Source organism: Thamnophis sirtalis, unplaced genomic scaffold, assembly GCF_051295495.1.
Source record: "Thamnophis sirtalis isolate CommonGarterSnake01/CBP01778 unplaced genomic scaffold, rThaSir2_p1.2 scaffold_1, whole genome shotgun sequence".
NCBI lineage: Eukaryota > Metazoa > Chordata > Lepidosauria > Squamata > Natricidae > Thamnophis > Thamnophis sirtalis.
In genome coordinates, this window is record NW_028261381.1 from 85,283,318 (window position 1) to 85,309,135 (window position 25,818).

Genomic DNA, 25,818 nt, shown 5'->3' on the forward strand with positions numbered 1-25,818 from the left:
GTGTGTATATTAAACTGAATGCTACTGCGTCTTTCTATGTAATAATGCCTGAAGTACTGTCACTTCTTTAAAGGTAAGCATCATCCTGGAAACTCTATCTTGGTTTGTCCGTCTTTGTGCAGTAGACCAGCTAGCAAGCTTTAGAAGACCCTTCAATAAGTCCTACTAGTGCATGTTTGAGAAAAGGAAAAGCAGTCAGTTAACATGCGAAGTCTTAACATTGCGAATGCAATAAAACACATGTTCTGCCTTTCTTGTAGAAAAATATATTTTTGAAACATAATATGGGCTTTAGGTGAATCAATTATTCTGAAACTGTTGGTAAATATCACAGCAAATAGGAAAGGAATTCCTATTTGCTGTAATATTTACCAATAGTTTCAAAATAATTAATTCCAATAATTAATGGAATTAATAATTAATTCCAATTCCCAAACAGGAAAGGAATTGCTATTTGGAATTTCAGATAGGCTTTTGGTTGGACTGGAGAAGGAAAACTTTAAGTTGACAATATTAAGACGTCTCTGTAATATTGCTTAAAGTCCCAATAAACTATTGTGCATTGAATTTGAGACCAACTTCTGTGGTATTTGTATCTCTCTCTCTGGACCCACATTGCCAAATCAATAATTGAGAACTATCAATTCCCTCCAACCTCTCATACTAGCCATCTTGCTATATTTGGGATGCTTAGAGTAGGATAATCAGTGATTATCTGTTTATAAGGGCGACTCGGATTACATTGACTAATGTAAATGAGACAGGAAGGATTACTCCGAATTGAAAATGGATATACTGATCAATCCAGTTTTCCTAACTACCTTCCCATCATGGCACTATGCAAGCAACAAAGGGTGGATTTATTTTTTTTAAATGTCATGGTTCTTTGAATCAACCCTGATTCCTGTCGAAAACATGGCCAGATTCATAGTTTTCTGTCAATGTTTTCAGAAGTTTGCCATTCCAAGAGAGCTGGCATGCTTCCCTATCTGCCTTTCTGAATTGTAATTTTTTTTAATGTTGATTAAAAATTTGATTGATGCTTTTTACAGTGTATAACTTAAATTTATTTGATTTTTTTTTTGCCAATAGGGTTTGTATGCTTCAGGTTTTAAAACAAGGTTTTATAAGCAGCTTTTAAAAAAAGGAATCATTATTTAAAATGATTACGCTGATTTACATGATGTAGCCTATTGAACAAATAAACCCAGAATTTCTTTGGTTGTCTGGTCTTCCAGCTGCATTTTAAAAAAAAAACAGAAAACCCAAGAATATATATATATATATTATAATCTGTTAAAATACAAGATAGATAGATAGATATACAGATAAAGATACAGTATATACAGCTAAAGATGCCTAATAACATGTAGTAGGTTCGTGTTTGCCCAGATTTTTTTCCTAAGAATTTCAATCCAAGCAAATGCTAACTTCTTGCCAAATTAGACTTCTGCTCCTAGCCTACTTTTGTTCATCTTGAACATTTAGACAGCTAGAATAAAGGTACTATTTTAAAGAGATTGTTAGGCCTAGCCAAAAAATGATGTAAAACAATTCAGCTAAAGTTCAGTTCTTTATTTGCATACACCATTTAGGCAGAATCTTGCCAGGCTAAACTACTCCACTCTAATGGATATGCCCTGGGAGATTCACATAGGCACATTCCAATCCAGACCGCCAAGAGATAGCAAACTAGTAAGCTAGACAGGAAGTTGAAAAAATATCCTTCAGGAAGACAAAGGCAATCATTTCTGTATCGTTGCCAAGAAAATAACACTGACATGATAACAACCAGAAGCTAAGGTCACCTTGAAATAATCTTTAGTAGCTAATCAGTTGCTCGATAGCCAGTGGAGTGTGATAATCTTTCTGATTTTAAATTAACAGTTTTCAGAAACCTTTATGCTTTATTATGTTTGATATGCTATGCAACTTAGCAAAATTGCGGATAGTACATTTTTATGTATATACCATCACTATAAAATGTTTCTTATAAATAGAATAGTCATATTCTCATTAGTTTCTTGTTTTTAAATGGAAAATACTCTTGGATAATGAGAGCTAGTTGGATAAAATGCTGTTTCTGTGTTGTCTTTCTATTGATAAAATATTGACAATACCTTGAAAAAGAAGCAGTTTTGTATATAAATAATATAGGACGCCCCCCCCCCCCAAATAATATTTTAACTAGGGAAATTGCCTGATATCAAATACCTTTCAGATAGTCCTCGACTTTTGACCATTTAAGGTTTTTGTGGTGCTGAATGATAGAACTTAAAATAATTTATGGCCACTGCAGCACCTCTGCATGAGATCAAAATTTGGGCGCTTAGCAGTTACAGTCATAGGAGCCATCTATTTTCTCCCCACCTTTTGCTTCCTTATAGTCCGCAGCCCCTGCTGCCCTAGACAGCCTTCTCCATCTTCTTACTGCTTCTGCTTGCTGCTTCTGCTGACTATGTGCTAGCTGCACATGGTTGCGTATGGCTGTTTCCTCATGACACCTGGGAAAGATAGCCTCAAGTGGACAACAGTTGCCTCATGAAGGGCCAGGTTGACCATACCTTGTCAGAATCAGGAGCAAGAAGATGGCTAAGATCAACTGGGACTTTTCTACTTGTTGCCCGCAAGACAGGGGATAGGGTAGCCAAAGGAACAAAGATGGGGGAGATAGGCAGGTGGCAGGATTTGAAAAGGAGGTACTTACCAAGGCTATGGACAGGGAGGAAGCAGGCCCAGAATAGCTTGGATTGGGGTGGGTACTGAATGACCCACAATTCTCAGTTAATAATGGCAGCCAGGAGTAGTGGGATTTCTGTTACTAAGCAGTGTGGTCATATGACATTGCACTTTATGACAGCATTGGTTAGCAACAGAAATTCCACTCCCAATTGTGGTTATATTGAGGAGTATCTGTATTATTCCTGTTTAGTTTGGACAGTATTGTCTATTTTCTCTACATATATCCGAACATGGGACTCAACATTATGTGCTGTCTTACCTACTGTGTTAATAATCTTTTCATTGAAATACAAGATTTTTCCTACATTGGATTGCAAAGCTGATCCTCTATTTAGAAAAATATTGTAGTTGTAGTTTTCAGAATTTGGGAACTATGGAGGATACTTTCTTTTGGAGAAAAGAAAAGTCGCTTGTTTCTAAATGGAATTTTCTGAAGGTAGTATCCTCCATTGATCCTCCATTAAAAAGGGTAAATAAGAATTTGACTCAGAACAAAATAATCATTATGAGATCGACACATGCGCTAATAGGGCTTGTGGAAGGGGATGTAAAGCTCTTTTGATCTTGCTAGTGTGTTTCTGAGGGGACTTGCCACAGACGTCACTATCCAAAATAGAGGATCTATGGGGGATATTACCTTGAAAGAATTCTAGTTAGAGGTAAGTGATTTTCTATTTTTTAAAAATTAATGAATGTTACTAATCTTTGTTGCCCCTTCCCAAAAGTCAATCTGATCTTGTTTCTAATTGTCACCACAAATATTTACAATTTCTAGTAGTAATTTAAAGGAAATTTTTATAATTAATTTTATTTAGTTATGTTTAGTTGCTTCCTGCTGACTCTTCAAAATAGAAGGGTTTTTAACTAGGATTCCCAAGGGCCCATGTACTCATAAAATGGAATATTTGATACTTGTTTTTAAGACTGCTGACAAGATAATAGAAAAAAGGCAGACTCAAGGCTCTTTGCAGACTCTGCCTTGCTGCCTTATAGATTAAAAAATGTAAACAATGACATAAATCACAAAATTCATCCTTGGTTCTCCTGAGATTATTAGAAACCACACTTGAAACATGTAAAATGCATTCTGCTATATGAAATGCCAATGAAAACAACTCAAGGAAGAACCTATATTACCATAATGTTGCTTTTAGTTCTAGGTCATTTGAAAATGGTCCAACAAAGTTGAATGTGGAAAAAAAAAATTAAACCCCACGCAGATGCAAGCTGAAGCCTCACTTTTCCCCATGACAGGCTGCAAATTGTACTAAACATATGAAGAATTGCAAATAATATTCTAAAAATGTAGCTTAAGCTATCTTTAATGAGCCAGAACCCTGGTAAAATATATCTGGTAGTAATTCAGCAACTGATCGTTACTTCTGCCTTGAATACCTTAGCTGCAGAAGAAATACAGTAGGCCTTTTCTATTTTAAAATAGTAGCTCTGCTGCATTAAATATTCTTACCTACATATCTAATTTGAATGTTTTATACTTGAACTTCAAAAAAATAATCTTCCAGATGTTCATAAAGTTAACTTGCTCTAGCTTGCTTTAATCTTAAATGTACATTTACTCCTAAACACGGGATTGAAATACATCTATTTGTCATTTGCATTTAAATGTCATCTTAGAAAAGATCAGTTCCTTTATTTAATATTTAATAATATTTTATTATTCTGATCAATAGGAGTTTGAAGTGCCCTTTTTAGACCAGTAGAAGCCATTTAAAAAGTCAGCTTAATAGAAAAGTATAATTTAGGAGAGTAAAAGTCCACATCTTTTAATCATGTTGATAGTATTCAGGTTAAACCAAAATACAACCAAGGTATATCATCATTTTAGTTCTTCTTGCTTTCTTGCTGCATAAAATAATCAGCCCAAAGGGTTATATTTTACACACAAATAAGAATTAATCAGCTTCAGAATAAGCAAAAGGAGTTATTGATCTTTGATACAATAAGGTTAGCCATGTATACAGATTTAATCTGACAGGTACTAAACAATCTAATCGCTTGCCTAACATTTACTTAGAACAAAGGTTACAAAAACCTTTCCAGTTTTGGAAATATATGTGTGTAAATATTTTTAAATGTGATAGTCCTCAACTTATAACCACAGTGGCACCTGAACTTCTTTTACTAAGCAATGCAGTTGTTAAAACAATTGTGCTCAGTTTTACAACTTTTTTGGTGTGGTTTTTGATAGAATTACGTGATTGTTAAGTAAATCTGGCTTCCCCTATTGATTTTGCTTGTTGGAAGTCCTCTGTGACAATCACAAATGGTGATCATGTGACTTTGGGAAACTGCAACTGTCGTAAATATATGCCAGTTGCCAAGCACCTGAATTTGGATCACACAATTGCAAGGATGCTTTGGTGGTGTAAGTGGGAGAATTAATCGTAACTCACTTTTTCTAGCACAATCATAATTTTGAACAGTCTGCTCCTAAGTCAAGAACTATTTGTAATTGCCCTAAGAACACATTGTTAAGAATATTTAGATCTAGTCTAAAAGGAGACCTACGGGACTTTCAAAGTGCCATTGTGAATATCATAGAAAAATGGTAGAACTAAGATGATATTGCAAATAGCCAGAAGTAGTAAATCTTACATAACAAAATAAGATTTATAACTATGTTAAGCCAAAATTTCTAAATTCAAACAAATTTAGTTTGTTGAACACATGATGATTGATTTCTACATAATGCTTGCTTTATACTTTAACAGTATAGGGGTGTTTCAGAAAGTCCTGTCCTGAAAGTTTTAAAATCCTCCAAAGTCATTTTACTTTTCTCTCATCCCAGCTGTTATCTACCTGCACGGGGGAGTGGAGGTGGAGTTAGGAAAAGAGAAAGAAAGTTTTTGAAGCAAACTTTGGAAGCAAAATGTAGTGAATAAAAGGAGGGCAGAGGAAAGATCAGATAATTGACATTGATCAGATAAATAAGGCATAAGTCCAGGCACTGTGGAGATAAAAGAGGGAGGAAGAGAAACACTTCTCTAACTACAGTATAGCTGTCCTAAGAGGTTTAGGTCCACATGGTATCTGTTTCTTAGTCTGCTCTAGGGCCAACACACACTGACTTTTCAGAGAATACAGAAACTGTAACAATTTTTAAAAAAAGATGTCTGTCTCTCCATCACAATTTGTAAGATACCCTTTTGCATTAACATGTTACATTACAGTAGCTTGTGTAAGTAGCTTATTATAAGACAATAAAGATGGTGTTAATGTTGCATTTTTCTCTTCTAATTAAATCATTATCAGTGTTAGTTGAATACTGTTTCCCATTAAGTTTGAGGGGTGGGGAGAGTCTTCCCTACCATTATATCTGCCACTAACTCCACTGATTTTCCAATGGGACTAATTTCAATTAATATGATCTGCAGATGAGAGCAATACAGCAAGTTGGATCTGACTGGTTGCATTTGATTTGAGGATGTAAATACTTGGTCCTGACTCTATATTTATAGAGATAATTTCATGGACTATTAAGTATATAAAACTAAAATAATTAAAGAAACTACACATTTTGTAATTATAAAATTATAAAGCTTCTAGAAATAAAAAATACCAGAATGAAAAATGAGATTATTAAGAACTATGTAAATATGTTTTTTAAAGGTTATCTGTAAAAATATTAAAATACTTGGTTTAATTTTCTCCTTGGTAAGCAATAAAGCCATTAAATAATGCATTATCTTTCATGGATTTTTATCTAGTTTTAGATGATCTTTAGGAGCATCACTTCTTTTTTCTTTATATATAAATATAGCACAGTATGGTTTCTTGTTGACTTGCACATCACACAGAGCTTACATAAATTTCACATCTATTTTTTCAGTCATTCACATGTCATTTACTTTTTAATTAAAGAGATATAATTTTGTTTATCTCAATATTTGTAGGAAAAAATAGAAATGTTCTGGTATTCACAACTCAGAATTGCAATTAGCACATTTCCCCTAAAAATATTTAAGCCATAGTTATAATCAAAATTTCTATAGTATGTATAAAAATTGTGCATGTTGGCTTTAGATTTTAATATGTGTAATGTGGGGTCAAACTTCAAATTGACACGCACTTTAGAATTTTCAGTAGCAACCCCTTTTGAAAAAAATAATTGTTGCAAAAAGGTTTTTTTTTTCATTCCATGATTTTTAGATAAAATATGTGTTTTCCAGATTTTCTAGATTTTTTTTAAAGAGCAATCATAGAAAATTACAGCAGCGTATTACTTTTTTCTTCAGCCTCATGACCACCATCCCACCTCTGCTCCGCCATTGGAATTAGGGCCTTTTTTAAAAAGTTTCTTCTGTTTCAGCAGTGACAGAATTCTTACCCATGTGAAAAAGTGAGGGCTGTAAATGTTTTGTTTTGTTTGTTCTTAGTGCTTCTCTGAGCTCTCAGAAATGGAGGGAGAAGGGGTGAATTGGAGGCTTTTTGAAGACCTTCCCCTATCCTTGACCTCCTCCCAAAGTGGGATCCATCAAACAACATGCTTTAGATAGTAGTCTTATAAGCTGTGCACCAGTCATTTTGCAATTGGTGAGTCTTCTGCCCAACTAAGCCCCCTTTTATTTATTTAGACTCCAGGGAACAACTGTTGATGAGAGAAATTGAGACACAGAATTTTATTTTATTTTTTTAAAATGATAACATTTGCCTTGACATTTACACGGTGATAGCAGGCTAATGTTGTGTCTGTTTTAACCTTTGTGGACAAAGGTTCTTAAGTAGGTTGTGAACTTGGCTTCCTCTCAACTTTCACATTTATCTGGTTCAGTGCCTAATGGTTTTGAACAACTGAATTGAATTTAGGCCAACACTAAATTTTCTTCACCATATTCATTAATATATTTGATATAACTGATTACTATTTGAATTTATTTTCATTATTAAAAAGATTTGTTATGAAAAATGGATTATTGCATTGAAATCTAGATGGACGTTTTGTTAAGTGCTTTTTGAAAAGTGTTCAAAATATTCCAGTTGCATTTAAGCTTTGCAAGTTAATAAATTACATATTCAAATATTTTAATATCCTTTAGCATCCATTTTTCAGAAATATTTAGATAAAATGATAGAAAAATAATACAAAAATGCTAAAAATAGAAAGCCATGAATTAAAATCTTGCAAACATATATTTTATAAACCTGATAAAGACAAACAGTATTGGCTAATACAAAAGGGAATACTTTGGTGTAAAAAGGTAAGCTTTTCTATAGAGAAACTTTTGGAAATAAGATATCTTTTTCTTAATCCACTGTCTATCTGTCTCTCTTACACAGAGAGAGGCATAATCCTTGGTGCTCCCTGAGCAGTGCTAGAAGGGAGAGAGGTTTGCTATCTATTTATATACCCTTGACTTTTCAATGTTGGTGGGGATGTTACTGTCTCCTTAGCAGTTCCTTGATTAGACTGTTGTTTACTGCTTGTGTGTCTGGTATTAATCTTGGTGTTAATTTCTATTTATCAGAGGTTTGATTGCTGGCAAGGAGGTGTTATGATCTTTTTGTTTCCTTTTTAGCTTTTGCCTCCCTTGAATGGTATGCTGAACTTGTTTATCTTGTTTATCTCTATGTGCTTACTCATGGCTAATTTGTCTGAATGCCAGGCTTCCCAGAATTCCCTAGTGTTTTTATTGATTTAGCTTTGTTTAGGATCTTCAACTGCAACTATGCTTAAATTGGCCATGTGTTGTGAAATTAGAGAGATTTCATCATGATGTCTGATTGCTAGTTGGTGTTCCCAGATGCAGTGGCGAATTAAGGCTCACTGGTGCCCTAAGCACTGACAAATCTTGGTGTATAAGTATAATCTTTATTTATCATTGTACTTAAATACAACGAAATTGGTGCCCCTCCTTTGTGCATACGGTACAAATCTTCATTGGGTTTTTTTTTTCTTTCTCAACTTTGTGGTGTCCCCTTGGGCCTGGTGTCCTAAGCACATACTTAGTCTTAATGGTTAATACACCACTGCCTGGATGTACTCTGCTAGTCTTCTACCTGTCTGTCTAACATAGTGGCTCTCTTTTGATTTACTTAAGATGTTTTGGAGGGCTTTAGTTAGCTTGCATGTTATGATGCCATGTGGTTGTAAATAGTCTGTTGGTTGATTCTAAGTTGTTTTTGATGTTTGGCAATGTTATCCTTTTTATAGCTTGTATAGACTGTGTTGTTGTGGTTTGAGTGGTCACATTCTACTTGATAAGGTTTCATGGGTATCCATTTTCTTGGAAGATGTTGTATAAGCACTCTTTTTCCTATTCTTATGTTCTGGGTTGCTGCAATACATTTGTGCTTATCCCACAGCTCCTCTTGTGGAAGATTGGGTTGTTACTTTGATATTTGAGCACTTGGTTAGTGTGGCTAATTTTTTTAATAAACTTCTGTTTCTAATTTGCCTTTATTTCCTCTGCTGATAAGAATATCCAAGAAAAATAGTTATTGTTTTCTTCTTTCCCTTTCCTTTTTTTGAAGATGCTGTTGATTGTTTCATGTGTCCCTTTGTCCTTTTTTGTTATGAAAAAATGCAATCTACTAGATTCATATTTTTGGTGGAAATGCTATTGTTTCTAGATGCTGCAGTTTCTATTATGAGTCTTGTGACTGGTGATTCCATTGGTGTTCCTCTGATTTGTTGGCTAAAACTGAAAATAGGTAGTGAGGCAGAGGTTGATGAAGTCCATGATCCTGGCTATTTCAGTCTTAATGTATTTGCTTAGGTTGGGTGTGTTGTGTAGTACTGCTGCCATGTATTTTTATCATTAGTTCTCTGTCTGTGGGTGTAAAAATGTTCTGTGATATCAAGGGAAACCATAATCTCGTCTTGTTCTATGTTAGCCCTTTGATTTTCTGAAGATAGTATAATGGGGAGTTGATAGAATATTTCTTCCCCTCATCACTTGCATCTTGTTAGATAATATGGATGTTCTAAAGGGAACAGCAATAGCAATAGCAGTTAGACTTATATACCGCTTCATAGGGCTTTCAGCCCTCTCTAAGCGGTTTACAGAGTCAGCATATCGCACCCACAGTCTGGGTCCTCATTTCACCCACCTCGGAAGGATGGAAGGCTGAGTCAACCTTGAGCCGGTAAGATTTGAACCGCTGAACTGCAGATAGCAGTCAGCTGAAGTGGCCTGCAGTACTCCACCCTAACCACTGCGCCACCTCGGCTCAGGGTAATTGACATGCTAAGCGTACCTCTGCATGTAGCTGAGTTTCACGCCAGGTACGATTTTATAGAAAAGTACTAATGTCTTGAATTGAGTTTAGCAAAGCATAAGAAATAAGTCAAGTTTCTTTGGTAAGAGCAAGATATATTCTCAAGTCATATTTTATAGGGAGACCAGTTATACTTAATGAAACGTGTACAGAGAAATACATTTAGCACTTAAATGTTAAGTTTTCAGGTTAATGTGGAAATATTCTCTAGAGTAGATAGAGATTTAATAATTAAAAATATACCGTATATTTGATCAAGAACTTGTTCCCATTAAAATAAAGCCAGCTTTAAATCAAATGGCTGAGGATACGGAACTGATGGATGGATGACTGCGATTTAATGTGATGTGCAAGATAACAGATTTTGCTTTCATTTACACTACAATATTTAAACATAGGAACCATCAGTTATTTAATAAAGAATGTTTTATGGATCATGATTTGGCTGCTTACTGAAGGGAAAATATAAAAGAACTTGTCACTTGTTAAATACTTTTCTTCACAGGCTTGTGTTATAAAATTCAAGAATCTTTGATGTCTAGTTATTAAATATTGCATAATGTGTAATACCAGTCTTTTACACAGTGTCTTATACAAATTTCTGATTAGGAGGAAGCTCTACATGCTTTTATTCAGCCTGAGATCCTTGATGGTGCCAATCAGTATTTCTGTGAACGATGCAAGAAGAAATGTGATGCAAGAAAGGTAAACATATTTTGACCTAAATAATGTGGGCATATATAAAATATATAAAATACAATTAATCATTGACAATTGGTTTCCCTTTCTATCTTGTAGGGATTGCGATTCTTGCATTTTCCTTATTTGCTGACCTTGCAGTTGAAAAGATTTGATTTTGATTATACCACTATGCATAGGATAAAACTTAATGACCGTATGACATTTCCTGAAGAGCTAGATATGGGTTCATTCATTGATATTGAAGATGAGGTAATAATCAGTATTTACTTGGATTATGTTTTCAGAAAAACCTTAATTGATTCTAAATTACAAACTTATTTCATATCAGATTAATTTGAAATTTAGTCACAGAATCAGGATCAGCTGTTCTGTATTGTCCTATCTTTCCCCTTTCAAATGTCTTAAATGAAAAACATAGACTTTGTTTGTGCTACGTATACATACCAATACACATGCAGTAGTGCAGCATAGCAAGCAATAAGGAGAAGATGTAAGACTTATATTTCCTGAAATGCCTCCTTGCTATGTAATTTTAATATATGCTCATTTCTAAGTATCAGTGTGTAGTGAGAGAGAACATATGAATCCATTAAGTTGAACTAAAATAAGTCTGTAGCATACTTTTACAAAGGAATTTAATTCTCACATTCTACCCAGATATGCACTGTTGATTCCACTTTACAATTTCAATTATTTTGTAAGGCAATTATTTTGTCTTACAATTTTGTCTTTAATTAGATAATTATTTTATACAAATCCTTATTGTTTATAAACTAATCCTTATGACTTGTTTTAAGAAGTCTCCTCAAACAGAGAGCTGCACTGATAGTGGAGCAGAGAATGAAGGCAGTTGTCACAGTGATCAAATGAGTAATGACTTTTCTAATGACGATGGCATTGATGAAGGAATATGTCTTGAAAACAATAGTGCTGCTGAAAGAATTGCAAAAGTTGTCAGTGAAAAGGTACCTTATATAATTTTATGCTATTTAAATATGCATTTTAAAGGTAAAATTATTACATAGTTACATTGTAAGATTTATTACTATGTATTGTACACAGTAACACAAAATATTGTTTGTCTTACCAAAACTTGTCAGTAAATTGATAGTACAGTGTTAGCTGATTTTTCAATTAATTGCAAAATAACCTGAGGGGAGACCATTAAACCTTTTTAAAGGTAATCCTTGACTTACAATACTTCATTTAGTGACCGTTCATTAACAGTTACAATGGCACTGCAAAAAGTTACTTATGACCATTTTTCACACTTACAACACTTGCAGCATCCTCATGGTCACATGATCAAAATTCGGATGCTTAGCAACTGGTTCATATTTCTGACAATTACAGTGTCCCTGGTAATATGATTACGTTTTGTGACCATCTGACAAGCAAGGTCAGTGGGGGACAAATTCACTTAACCGTGTTACTAACTTGACAAATGCAATTATTCACTTAACTGTGGTCAGAAAAGTCGTAAAATGGGGCAAACTCACTTAAATGTTTCACTTAGCAACGTAAAGTTTGGACTCAGTTATGGTTTTGACTTGAGAACTAGTAGAGATAGCCTTATGTCAATTGTCTGTCTGTTTTACAGACAGCTATCTTACAAGAGAGATTTTACCAATACCATAATGAGAACATGAATTACCGTATTTTCACGACCATAAGCCGCACTGAAAATCCTAAAATTTTATCAAAAACCAGCAGTGCGGCTTATAACCCGGTGCGCTTTATGTGTGAAAAAAGATAGAAAATCTCTCCCTCCCGACGCTCAAACTTGAAGCTCGCAAGCATGCACACGTCCCTCGGGTCTCTCCCTTCAACCTCGCTACTTTCTCAGTCGGAGACCGGGGGGCGAGCAGAGAGCCACCCAGTTCCCAGCCCCTATAGACTGAGCTGTTCCGTCACCCCCGCCGCCGCAAGAAGGGACGGCAGACCGGCGCAGCCCTTCAGGATTTGCCGGCGCCGAGCACCCCATCCGCCCCGGCAGTCGCCCTGCCTAACTTCGCTCCGCGCCCCAGCCGGCTCTGCGCTGCCGGTCAAGGGCGCGCGGGTGGCCGGTGCGGCGCGGGTCTTCCCAGCACACCACGCCGGCCGGGCAAGAGCCGGGAGAGCAGCGGAGCCCGAAGCCTCCCGCGCCAGAAACGTCCCGCTAGCCGACGCCTGCCACCTGCGCCCACCCGCCCGCCTCGGGGACCACAACCCGGGCGCCCTGCCCGCCGCCGCCCGGTTTGGCTTCCCTGGCCACGGCGCCCCAGGCCCCCGCGCTGGCGATCTCCCGGGGTGGCGAGGCTGCGCGGGGCCGCTCAGCGGAGGAAGGTGGCCACCTGGCGGGAGAGGCTCGGCCGAAAGGTGCTGGGGCTGGAGCCGCAGAGCCAGGCATGCCTTCCGCCCGGGAAGTCCTGCCCCTTCATCCCCGAAGGCCGGCGCGCGGTGAGGGGGGCCGGCGTGGGGGCGAAAGTACTTTACACATGCTCCACGGTCGCCGCGCTCTCCGTCCCAGCCTTCGCCGAAGCCGGCGGGCTGCCTCCCGAAGAAGCCGCCGGAGCGTCCCAAGCCAGAAAATGCCCCAACTCGGGCAGACGGAGTTCCAAGTTGCAACCTGCGCACGTGATTCGATGAGGAACCAAGGGGAGCCGGGTCTCTGAGCGCGGCTTATAACCCGGTGCGCTTTATATGTGGAAAAAGTTTAAAAAATTAACGTTAATTGATACTGCGGCTTTTAATCCGGTGCGGCTTTTGGTCGTGAAAATACGGTACATGACTTTAGAATAATGAATGTCAGTAGCTGATTTCATCTGTAAGAAAATTTTCTAAAATAACAGCAGTTATTTTACCTAATTGCAGGTTAAAGGAAAATAGTATTAGCTAACAATTCCCAGCGAGAAAAGAAACAAAAGCATAATATAGAATGTTGATTTTCATAGTCATATCCAACTTGCTGAAATACATTCTATGGCCAATTGCTATTGGTGAGAGTACCATAGCAAAATGCTGCTTAAAATCCAAAAGAGATGGCAAGAAATGAAAATGAACAGATTTTATTAGAAGTAATAATATAAGTAATAAATGAGCAGGAAATATTAGAATTAGGAAATGAGCAGGGGGGATAATATTTAATGTTTATAAAATTTGGTACTACTTAAATATTCTTATAAATATTCAGAGTTGTTTTATTTGCTTTGTTTCTTGTCAGGAAGCTAGTTATTTCACAAAATGTGACTGCAGTGAATATGCTCTGATATAAATAGGACAAGGAACAAGAGAGCCTTTTAAATGTTAGTATTAACATTTGAGGGTTTAAGTACAAAACAAAGGGAATTAGATATGAATAGTATGAAAAATAAATAAATTAGTAAGAATTAAAAAAATTAAATTAATGTTACAAATATTTTCTGACCAATCTGTATTTGCTATTTTCTCTATTGTACAGAATTCATTACTATATGAATTATTTTCTGTTATGGTTCATTCCGGAAGTGCAGCTGGCGGTCACTATTATGCATGCATAAAATCCTTTAGTGATGATCAGTGGTACAGTTTCAATGATCAACATGTTAGCAAGGTAAGTTATTATAGTGATCCCAGCAAGAATGTCTACAATGAAACAAAACACCATATAGCTTTAAATTTAAGCTGCATGCTGTTTTAAAAAGTGGCATCAGCTTGTCCAAAGTAGGCCAGGTCAGGAAACAGATTTCTTGACAATGTCTGAAACGCGGCTTTTATTCAGATAGGCTCTAATAACCGAATCTTGAAAGCCTAACTAGATGGTTCTTTTTGTCCCTCTTACACTCCAGGAAGTTTAAAGTCAGTCTGTATTCTTTATTTGCGGGGGACGGGGGGATATTTTTGTAACAGTCACTGCATGGTTCAACATTGCAATATTCTGTTTTCTTTTTCTCTGCTTATGTATTCAAGTTACTAGTTCACAGAGAAATATGATTTCCATGTAGGGCTTGGTTATGTTCCTGGAATAGTATATAATAAGTATGTAATTTATTTAAATATACTAAATGTGTATCACCTTAATTTTCCAATTAGATAACTCATGAAGACATTAAGAAAACTTATGGTGGGTCATCTGGAAGTCGTGGCTACTACTCCAGTGCTTTTGCAAGGTAGCAGATTATACTTCTGTAGCTGATTAACTTTACCCTTGTAATGCATTAATACAATTATTTGCTTTAGTGAATAATTAGTAGATGTATATGTTTCACATTCACAAATGATTTTGGTTGGTTTACAATGCAAATATATATATTTTAAAAGCCTATATATAGTCATTTTAAAACTAGCAACATAAAATCCATAAATACCTTAACATTTGTTCAAAATGAGGAACAGAAAATATCTCAGCATGTCGAAACTAGTATTCAGTCCATAGCACAGGGATAGGGGAGCCTCCATTTTGAAGACCTACAGCAGACTTTGAGAAAAGCAGGTATCATCCTGGCAACTGTGACCGGAACGGCAGTTGGAGCTCCAGCTATACCAATCCATGAGTGATCGGTTCTGCCTCAGGAAGTCAGCCTTAAGGAGAAGATATATTATGGCGAAGACCAGTCTAACTACATTTATAAACAACACTTCTGTTTTCATTATCCAGCATTATCCTTGATTATTTGGCACTTTTTAAATGGCAGCTGTGCTTTTATCATTTTGTGAAAAGTAAGGCTCCAGATCTTATGCCTTGACAAATGGGATGTAACTCATTTGAAGCAGAGGATTCTTGTACCTTTAAGACTTATTCTTTGAGGTTTTATAGAAATGCTCCTGGATTTGAATAGTGCACTGTTTGATCTTTTGATTATAAAGGTTGAATCCATGTAATTACTTTTACTAAGATGTAATTATGCATTTTATTTGGGGCTTTTAAATGCGTATGTATTTTAACGTGCAAGATATAAATACTATTTTTGTTTGATTTATATCACTCCAATAGCTCAACAAATGCATACATGCTTATATATAGACTAAAGGATACAACTAGAAATGCAAGTAAGTACACATTCCATTATTCACAGGTTGATTGTGGTTTTAATGATATTTCCGATGTTATTGAATCACCTCATTTCTGTACAATCTAGCTAAATTGCTTTTTTTCTCTCCAGTTCATGAAAGGAGAAAAATTAATCCAAATTAATGGGAAGATATATATAGGTTTTTTTTTTCCTTTTTGAATTTGATAGCATGCTATCAGAATGCAGGTAAAATGACTGTTGGAAGTATATATTAGTTCAGATTAGCTGTTTTTGAAGAAAGAGTAAAGCAGTGTTTTGTTTACTAAATCTCATGCACTGAGCTAAAGATGTTATTTGATATGTGAGGTGCATATTTGTACAGATAAGTAGTTTAATATATATATAGACTATGCATAAGAGTGTGTGTGTGTGTGTGTGTGTGTGTGTGTGTGTGTGTGTGTGTAAAAGGGAATAAGTGAGTCCATTTTAGCAGTGGGTCCATTTCACAAGTACTCCTAGACAGCATTCCTTAAGGCAGGGGTCCACAGACCAATGGTGGAGGCAGCAAAGGGGGAATGATTTTACTCATGCAACTTAAATGCTGCACATTCACAAATGAAATGTTGCATGTTGCTTCGATGGCCCATTTCCCAACCAGCCGTAGCATGGTAGTGGTCCACAGTTCAGGCTAAAGTTGTATGTGTAATTTAAAGTAAGATTAGCTTACAAAATAACAAAATACTGCAAAACCAATGATTTTTTAAAAAAAATTCTCACATTCTTATTGCATTGATAGAGTTCTTAGAAATCAATGAATATCCAGAGCATATTAAACGATTAGTAGAAAAGGAAAAAGAACTGGAAGAACAAGAAAAGAGACAGCGTGAAATAGAACGCAATACTTGCAAGGTATGTTTTGGCACATTCCACATCAAATGTTTGCTTAGAGCAAGATGAGCAGATGATTTTATACATATTGATAGATGGAGAAAATTGTTTATTAATCAAGGTTAATTCTAAACTGGGTGGAGAATACATATTTTTAGAACCTAGGTAGAATAACGTAATACATATTCTGGAATTTTGCTAATCTAATACTGTGTTTCATTTCTTCATGTCACCTTTTGAACAGAATCATGTGCATTGTTTATTCATTGATATAGTATTAGCTGTGAGATATAATTTGTTGGTTTGAAAGAGTTTTTGAAATGTAAAACCATGTAAGATGATTATGTTTTCAAGGTCTTTTTTTCTTTTAATTGTTGAATATCTCTTTTCTAACAAAAATGTTCATGCACAAAACATTATAATTCAATATGCTATCAAGTAAATAGAAAAATCAATGTGGTTTTTTTCTGTCAATGGCAATTACAGATAAAATTATTCTGTATGCATCCAGTAAAACAAATAATGATGGAAAATAAACTGGAAGTTCATAAAGATAAGACTCTGAAGGAAGCTGTGGAGATAGCTTATAAGGTACAATACTTTACAGGGTAATTACTAAATTGATCAAGATCTCAAGGGCTATGTGAAACTTCTCTGTATATTTGATGTCATTTGTCTGTTTATTGTTGGCTTTCTGTTTGCATTGGACAATAATAGAATGATATTGATTATTTGAGCTATGAGCCAAGTATAGGCAGTTATAAAAATAATTAAATAAATATTTTTAGAATTCTATTTTAGAATTTTCTAGAATAAAATAGAATTATCTTTCTATTATAGAATACACACACACATGCTGTATAATACAGAATAGAATAGAATTTTAAAATTCTATTCTAAATAAATATTTTTCAGTATTTAATCTCATTGTAGCTGCTGTTAGTATTCTTTATTAATTGAAAGCCATAATAAATTCATTGTGGTATAGTAATAAAGGTATTGGATTAGTGTTTGAGCTCCTAGAGGAAAGGGAGGATACATATATAACAAATAAATTTACATTTGTATTACATTTGTTGCAATCATGCCAAAGAATCTTGCGAGTTCACATATAAATGGACAATAAAGATAATGGTGGTGGTATTTTTAGACCAGTGGGCATGCATATAGAACTAAGAAATTTTATTTCTGTTAACAAACAAGACATGTCTGGAGAACTTGAAATTAGAATGTTTTTCTTCAGTTTTGATTGAACACTTTTGTATGCATTATAGATAATGGATTTAGAAGAAGCAGTTCCTTTGAATTGCTGTCGTCTTGTTAAATATGATGAGTTCCATGATTATCTGGAACGATCCTATGAAGGAGAAGATGACACTGCAATGGGAATCTTGCTTGGTGGTGTTAAATCAACCTACATGTTTGATCTTCTTCTGGAAACCAGACAACCTGATCAGTCTTTCCAATGTTACAAACCTGGTGGTAATTATTTTTGATAATTGTACATTATAGTATGTATTTTATAGTAAGTAATCTTTAAATTCAGTATTTATGGGACAAGTATTCTTTTTAAAAAATTTTTGCCATTTTGTGTTATCTTCTTCATGGTTTATATTTATTATTTTGGCAGAAGTCATGGTAAAGGTTCATGTTGTTGACCTAAAACAGGACACAGTGGCTCCTCCAATTAGTGTCCGTGCTTATTTGAACCAAACAGTTACAGAATTCAAGTATCTCATTTCAAAGGTAAATAACTTGCACCTTATTCTTTTTTTCTGAATTTTTCTTTAAAAGTATTAAAACGCTCATTTGATCTTGCTTTTCCTGTTACCATAGGCTGTACATTTACCTGCTGAAACAATGCGTGTTGTTTTGGAACGTTGCTATAATGATTTGCGTCTTCTTAGTGTGGCTAACAAAACACTTAAAGCTGAAGGCTTTTTTAGGAGCAATAAAGTAAGATTTTTTCTTAAGTTTTTCCTTCAAAGTATAAATATAAATATTGTATTAATCTCAGGTTTTTCTGCAGAAACATAACAAAATGCTTTTACAAAATAATTTCCAACAATACATTTACTATGTCAGAGAGACAATAAAGTTAATGTAATTTATTTGTTTAATAGGAATTTCTTGATTTCCAGAGAAATCACATTTATCTGTAGTTTATACGCTAAGAATAGTTTCTGTAAGAGGTTAAGATTTTTCCTCGCGGATTTACTTTTTTTTACATTTTAGGTATTTGTTGAAAGTTCAGATTCTCAAGATAGACAGCTGCCATTTACAGATTCACAGTTATGGAAACTCCTAGATCGCCATGCAAATACAATCAGACTGTATGTTTCATTGCCGGAACAGTCTCCTGGATCACTGTTCAGAAGGACAATATTTCAAAAGGCGAGTGGAGATTCAGGCAATTTAGATGCAAATTGTGAAGCAGGGAAAGGATCTTTACCTAATACAAAATCTGTAGAAGCTATCCTAGAAGAGAGCACTGAAAAACTTAAAACCTTGTCCTTACAGCAACAGCAGCAGGAAGGAGATAATGGCGACAGCAGCAGGAGTACAGAGGCCAGTGACTTTGAAAATATCGAATCGCCTTCCAATGAGGCAGATTCATCAGCATCAACAGAAAACCAGGAACTTGAAAACCAAATACAGGTTTCTGACACAGATAATTTCCAGTCAGAGGAGCGGTCAGATTCCGATTTGAACAATGACAGGAGCACAAGTTCAGTGGACAGTGATATTCTTAGTTCCAGCCACAGCAGTGACACGTTATGCAATGTCGATAACACCGCTATATCCTTGGCGAACGGACTTGATTCACACAGCATAACAAGCAGTAGGCGATCCAAAGCCAACGAAGGGAAAAAGGAAACTTGGGATACGGCCGAAGAGGATTCTGGAACCGACAGTGAATATGATGAAAGTGGGAAAAGCAGGGCAGAAGCCCAGTTTATGTACTTCAAGGCAGAGCCCTACATCACAGAAGAAGGTTCAGGAGAGGGGCAGAAATGTATGTATGAAATACGGTAATGTGCAAGTTGTTTTTCTAGAAATGTAGATTGCTTGTTTGTTTATTTATGTCTATATATGTTGTATACATCCCCGTGAAATATGTTTATACATGAAGGCTTGGTGTTTGTTTGCATAAAATGAAAGATGGTTCTAGATGCTTAGATGTAGGTAATTCTCAGTTTACTACTACGACTGGGACCCAAATTTAAGGTACTAAATGATAGTTATTAATTAAATAATGTGGTGGTTAAGTGAATCATTTGTTTATTAAATGAATCATGCAGTCAGTAAACAAATCCTGCTTCCCTCATTGAGTTTACTTGCTGGAAGCTGACTGGGAAGGTCACAGATCATGATCACATGACTACAGGGTGCTGCAACCATTGTAAATGTGAGTTACTTGCCAAACACCTAAGTTTTGATCATGTGACTGTGAGGAAGGTGTGATGATCGTAACTTCAAGGACAGGATGTAAGTTGCAGATGAAAATCACTTTTTTCAACACCATCGTAATGTCGTTGAACTAATAACATACATTGAAGACTATCTATACTATTAGACATACACATGCATTTAAGGAATTGGAGTAGAATCAAGTTAAATTCAAGAAAAAGAAACCTGCATCATTTTCCTTCATTGGTAGAGAATGTGATATTGAGGCTTTGATTTATGACTTCCTCTATTGATTAGAAAAACTTTGGGGAATACTACCAGAAGGAAGCTGCTGCTTCCATCTGATCCACAATCAGAGAATAAATCTGATTTTTTTTTTTTAATAAGCAGAGGAAGCTGTAAAAAATGTAGGAAGAAGCAGTTCTGTACATACCACTTTGGGGAACTAAATGAAATACAGAGTCTAAATCAATAAACTTTAAGGCAAGAATAGTTAATTGTTCAAAGTTTGGCAATATATTTGTTTTAGGGAAGATTGATTTTTGCCAATAAATTGTTAACAAAACCATTGTGCATCTGTGATACACTATGTGCAGTTGCTAAAAATGACGCTTTCTGAAAATTTATAACAGCATTGAGCATAAATTAAATGTTAAAAAGAAGGCAATTTCAAGATGCAGTTTAACTGTAATGCATAATTTTAAAACATACTACTTTTTCATTAGATGGACCTTTTTAAAATATTAGTAGTATAGCTAAATAAATTATTATTTATAATCTCACATATGCCCCAATCACCTGCTGTACAATTTCCTTATATGTGAAATTACATACTGTAGAATACACTGTTAATGGATGTGATAACTCTCTGATCAGTTGAAGTCTTATAACTTGAAGTTAAAGAAGAAAAAGGAATTTGTCTTATCTATTAATAATATGAATCAAATTGTATTGGTATACAAGTGGCATAAGAACCGAGTTTGTTTTTCAGGTTAATTTTTTTTCTTGGTTTAGGGTTGTTGATTCATGTTGATAAAAGAATTACACTCTCTGCCTTCAAACAACTCTTGGAGCCATTTGTTGGAGTTCCATCTTCTCAGTTTAAGGTCTTTCGAATTTATGCCAGCAATCAAGAATTCGAGAGTGTCCGGTTGAATGAGACTCTTTCATCCTTCTCAGATGATAACAAGGTTAGCAAAATATGCTATTGAATACTAGCGGAAAGAAGTTAGAAAGTAATGATTGACTCACTTATTTTTCCAGTGAATGTTTTGTGGTTTTAATATAGTGAGGAGGTATTTATCTTTTTAAAAATCTTACTTCAACTCAATATCTTAACATTTTCTATACAAGGCAGTCCTCATTTAATATCCACTGTTCAGTGATTTTCAAAGTCATATTGGTGCTAAACAAGGGTACTTATGCTGATGAGTCCTTTTAGTTGCGGCCATCACAGCATCCCCATGGTCATGTGATTGTGATTTGGGGAGTCGGTAACTGGCTCACAATTACAACAGTTGCATTGTCCCACAGTCCCATGATCACCATTTGTGATCTTCACTGCCAGTGTCTGACAAGGGAAATCAATAAGGAAGCCAGTAGGATTACAAATAGCAATCATGATGATGAGACACTGAAACTGTGCAGGATTCACCTAACAGGCTGTCAGACTGTTCTTTATTATTATAGTTGGATCATGGAAAGTTGAATGTATAATGAAAAAAAGATATCATATTCCACATCAATGAGAGGCCAGTAGATGCTGATTTAATAATCCCTGCATTTTGAACTATCTCTTTTGAAATCTATTTCACATCCGTGCTGTCCAACTATTTGAATCTGGAGGTGTTAAGTTTTTTTTTTTTCATTTCCAGTCAAACAAAAATACAGTTTCAATAGTTTCTCACCTACATACACACCCTGTTATTCACCTTCTACTGGGTCTCTTGACAATAAAGAAACTTTAGGAGATTGTGAAATTATAGAAGGATGGTAGGAAGGTGGTTAAAAGTAATCAATATTGCATGAATTTAGTTAATGCCTGCCTGCATCTCATTCTTTTCCCTATAAAGTTTTCATTCAAGAGTAATCCAATATTTTTATAGGAACAGAAGTGTAAAATGCTTATGCTCACAATTTCTGAGATGCTTATCCATAAAGGCATCCAGTTTTCTCAAATTCGATGTTTGAATTTTGAAGTGCATTACATTGACACAGACACAAACATTTAATGGTTGCTTAACTGCCGGCATTCTGTGTTGAGGATAAGAGACAGGTAATATGTTGCAAGCTTTTTATTTTTTCTTTTTAATTTAAAGATAACTATCAGGTTTGGAAGAGCACTTAAGAAAGGGGAATACAGAGTCAAGGTTTACCAACTTTTGGTGAATGATCCAGAGGTAAGTAAGATGTGAAACTCCTAAAACATCTTGAACAACATAACTATTAAAAAGTGAACCTCCTACATCCGATGTAATCAATAGCTGAAAAGTAAGCTTTAGCAAAAGCTGCGCAGCTCCAATATGGGCATCATATTACTAGCAAGTTTTAGAAGCAGTTAACAAAATGGATTCTCTGGGAAATATACTCTTATGCTCTAATTCACATTTTTTCCAATATGTATACATGTTGTTCTGATGGGACATGACTCTTTAGAATAGCAGAAAACTGTTGTTTGAGTTGCCAAAAGAAACTTCCAACAACTGTAATAAAAGTAAGGAATATCCCATTTTCATCTGACTTCTGTTAGCCTTGCATAAGGATGATATTCTGATATTTCGGTTAAAGACTCTCCACTTCCTTGTGGGGATATTTAAAGAATTATGTGGGCGAGAATAGGAGTGAAATATTAATTAAAGCAATAATTGGAAAGCATTTTTAAGTTAAAAAAATATAGGGTTTATGTGTTTCCATGAATTCAAACATAAAACTGGTTGCTAGAATAAAATATATGCAAAATAAATAATTATTTTTAGCTAAATTATCAGAATAAGATGTATTTTAAAGAAGGGAAGTTGCAGTTACTTGAATAATAAAGCATCCAGGCTATCAGGTTTTTTTCAGTATCTGGTTTAAGTACCAGGTCTTCCCTGTTAATATTTTCTAGCTACACAAAATAATAATATTCAGTTTCTTTTCATTGTTATAAAGAATCTTCGACATATATGTCTGATGCACAGGAGCATTGAGTCTTTAGTGGAAGGTTGAGAAGCACTATTAATAAAATTTAATATATAATATTGGCACATAAAATATTTTGTGTAAGTTTTTATCTATATAGAAACCTATTTACTCCTCCTTAGACAAGCCATAATTAAAATTAGAAGCTTCTTTGATTGCTAAATTCTAAACCAGTAAAGCCACCAAACCAGTGTCTGTGGCCAGAATGACCTTTTGACTGGTGCAACAGTTGTGGCCTGCCTTAGAACAAGATACTTTGAATAGATATTCTTGCCTATTTCATGTCATGCCTGTATTTCTGAGATATGCTGTACATGGGATTGTCCTTGAAGAACACCTGAAAACTTCAACCTGATACATTCTGTTTTTGAGGACAATTTAAGACTTTTCTGATTACCTGGAAGCCTTAAATGGCTTAATACCTGGGTATTTTAGGGAGCACTAATATAAAGTATATACTAGCCCCTCAGTCTGGATAAATAGGAAGTACCTCTTGAAATGTGATGCCAGGGCATGCAGAGGTAGGCACTCTTGGTGGATGCTCCCCTCTTTTGAAACAGTTTACCTAAAGAAAAGAATGCCTTCCCCAGTCTCAGCACCTTTCAGAGAATAATGAAATAATTAAAACAAGGTTGTTTTTTCTAGAAGACCTTTGAAAATGCAAATATATTTTATTTATATTATTATATATTGTAGTGTAGTATAGTTATAGTATAGTATAGTATAATATAGTATAGTGTTATATTTTATGTGCTGTCCTATCTTTACCTAGATGGTCTCTAATGAGCGGATTTATAAGTAATCCATACTTACTTCCTTTTTTGTGTCCTGATACACTATTGTACATATCTTCCTTTTTTCCCTCCAAGCGCACATGGACAGCACAGAGTTCACTGCTGCTGTCAGGCAAAAAAAAATCTGTTGATATATTTTGTGCATAGAGAAAGTAGGGAATATGAAAGCTTTCTAACAAGTTATCTATTTAAAATGTGTTTTCACAGCCCTGCAAGTTTCTTATAGATTCAGTTTTTGCTAAGGGAATGACTGTGCGGCAATCAAAAGAGGAGTTACTTCCTCAGCTCAGGGAGCAATGTGGGCTGAATTTGACTATTGACAGGTAAACATCATTAAAATGAATCTCAAAATTCTTATTTTGACAATTGAAAAAGATTCTGAGACAAGAACTGTTGACCTTATCATGTTTGAAAAAAATAGTCATACATTTATTTTCTTTTGGACTTTTGCTTCAAATAAATCATTATACTAATTTTTTGTTTTATTGTTTTATTACTGTGTTTTGTTTCATAGCTGAAATGAACCAGCATTTATGTACACTTTCTAATATGTAGCACATGGTAGTAATCTTTTAGTTTTGAACAACCAATACTTTATAGATTTTCTAAGACAAAATTGTTTTGGGTTTTTTTTGCCATTATAAAATGAAGGGACCTGACTGAACATTTTAATTTGCTGCTTTTGGCTCTGGCTTCTTGGGTTCTTCTGATAAAAACATGTCCTGTGACTATTTTGGGAAAGCACTATATCTAAATTAAATCTGGTTGTGACTAGATTTTATACGTTAGTATATAAACATATGCTAACACCTTCAACTACTGTTTTGTTTTTCCAATAGATTCCGCCTAAGAAAGAAGACTTGGAAAAACCCAGGGACTGTGTTTCTGGATTATCATGTCTATGAAGAAGATATTAATATTTCAAGTAACTGGGAGGTTTTCCTAGAAATACTTGAAGGTATCAAAACTTTGAAGTCAATTATTTTAATTAAGCTTTACAATGTTTTTAAATTAAATAAAAGTTAATTGTGTTGTCTTAAAAGTTGTCTTTTTTTTAAAAAAAAGTATTTTTATAAAAAGATTGTATTTAGTTTATACAATCACAATTCATAAGGCAATCTTCACACTTAAAGAAAATGCTATAAATAAACATTTAAACATCTCTTCCTGAAATGTTTTACTGAATACCTTTACATTCCAAATGACTTTCAGAAGCAGAAAAAATGAAATCTATGTCACAACTTGCTGTTCTGTCAAGAAGATGGAGGCCATCAGAGATGAAACTGGATCCTTTTCAAGAAGTAGTTTTAGAGAGCAGCAGTGTTGATGAATTAAAAGATAAGGTAAATTCACCTTATTTATATAAATATCCCTTTCACAGAATTCATAGTTACTTTCTTTTGAGAAACTAAAAGCTTCTAAACAGTATTCATAGTGATCATTAAAAGGATGTTTTGGGGTTTATTGGCAAATGCAAACATTATGCTCTGCCATAGTGTAGCAAGAGTTATATAATATGCAGTTTGCTTCTGACTTAGCCTGTACTGTAAAGTCAAATGTGGATTATTCATAAACACTGATTAAACTATATTCCAGTACAATGTATGAACCAGTTTTCTTTGGGCTTACAAAATACCTGCTTAATTTGTTCCTAAAAAGATATAAATTAGGTTTTTAGAGTACAATAGAGTGATCACTTCTACTTTACATAATTTAAGAAAACAAACCTAAATAAACACTTTTTCAGCTTAATTTTCCTGATGTTTTAAATTGCAACTCTCAGCAGCCTCAATGACCAGTGCTAATGGCAATTGTAGCCTAAGTAGATGGAGAAATTCAGCTGAGGATTATTGCTTAGACAACCATATAATAGTGTCTCATTTCTATCTGCA

The 25,818-nt window shown here is 34.9% G+C and overlaps 1 protein-coding gene across 6 annotated transcripts in view; it reads left to right on the plus strand.

Annotated features, from left to right (window-relative positions):
* Nucleotides 1–25,818, plus strand: part of USP47 (ubiquitin specific peptidase 47) — a 52,173-nt gene that overhangs the window by 20,921 nt on the left and 5,434 nt on the right. For 4 of the 6 annotated variants that reach the window (XM_087718101.1, XM_087718081.1, XM_087718086.1 and 1 more), the window contains 17 exons: nucleotides 10,591–10,686; nucleotides 10,780–10,932; nucleotides 11,481–11,648; nucleotides 14,123–14,254; nucleotides 14,734–14,810; nucleotides 15,635–15,690; nucleotides 16,450–16,562; nucleotides 17,028–17,132; nucleotides 17,816–18,023; nucleotides 18,172–18,287; nucleotides 18,378–18,497; nucleotides 18,777–19,557; nucleotides 20,967–21,142; nucleotides 22,271–22,351; nucleotides 24,134–24,249; nucleotides 24,766–24,884; nucleotides 25,139–25,269. In XM_087718101.1, the coding sequence (XP_087574227.1) occupies nucleotides 10,591–10,686; nucleotides 10,780–10,932; nucleotides 11,481–11,648; nucleotides 14,123–14,254; nucleotides 14,734–14,810; nucleotides 15,635–15,690; nucleotides 16,450–16,562; nucleotides 17,028–17,132; nucleotides 17,816–18,023; nucleotides 18,172–18,287; nucleotides 18,378–18,497; nucleotides 18,777–19,557; nucleotides 20,967–21,142; nucleotides 22,271–22,351; nucleotides 24,134–24,249; nucleotides 24,766–24,884; nucleotides 25,139–25,269 (2,748 nt within the window). The remainder of the gene's footprint in view (nucleotides 1–10,590; nucleotides 10,687–10,779; nucleotides 10,933–11,480; nucleotides 11,649–14,122; nucleotides 14,255–14,733; nucleotides 14,811–15,634; nucleotides 15,691–16,449; nucleotides 16,563–17,027; nucleotides 17,133–17,815; nucleotides 18,024–18,171; nucleotides 18,288–18,377; nucleotides 18,498–18,776; nucleotides 19,558–20,966; nucleotides 21,143–22,270; nucleotides 22,352–24,133; nucleotides 24,250–24,765; nucleotides 24,885–25,138; nucleotides 25,270–25,818) is intronic. The other 2 variants (XM_087718098.1, XM_087718083.1) reach the window with 2 other exon arrangements.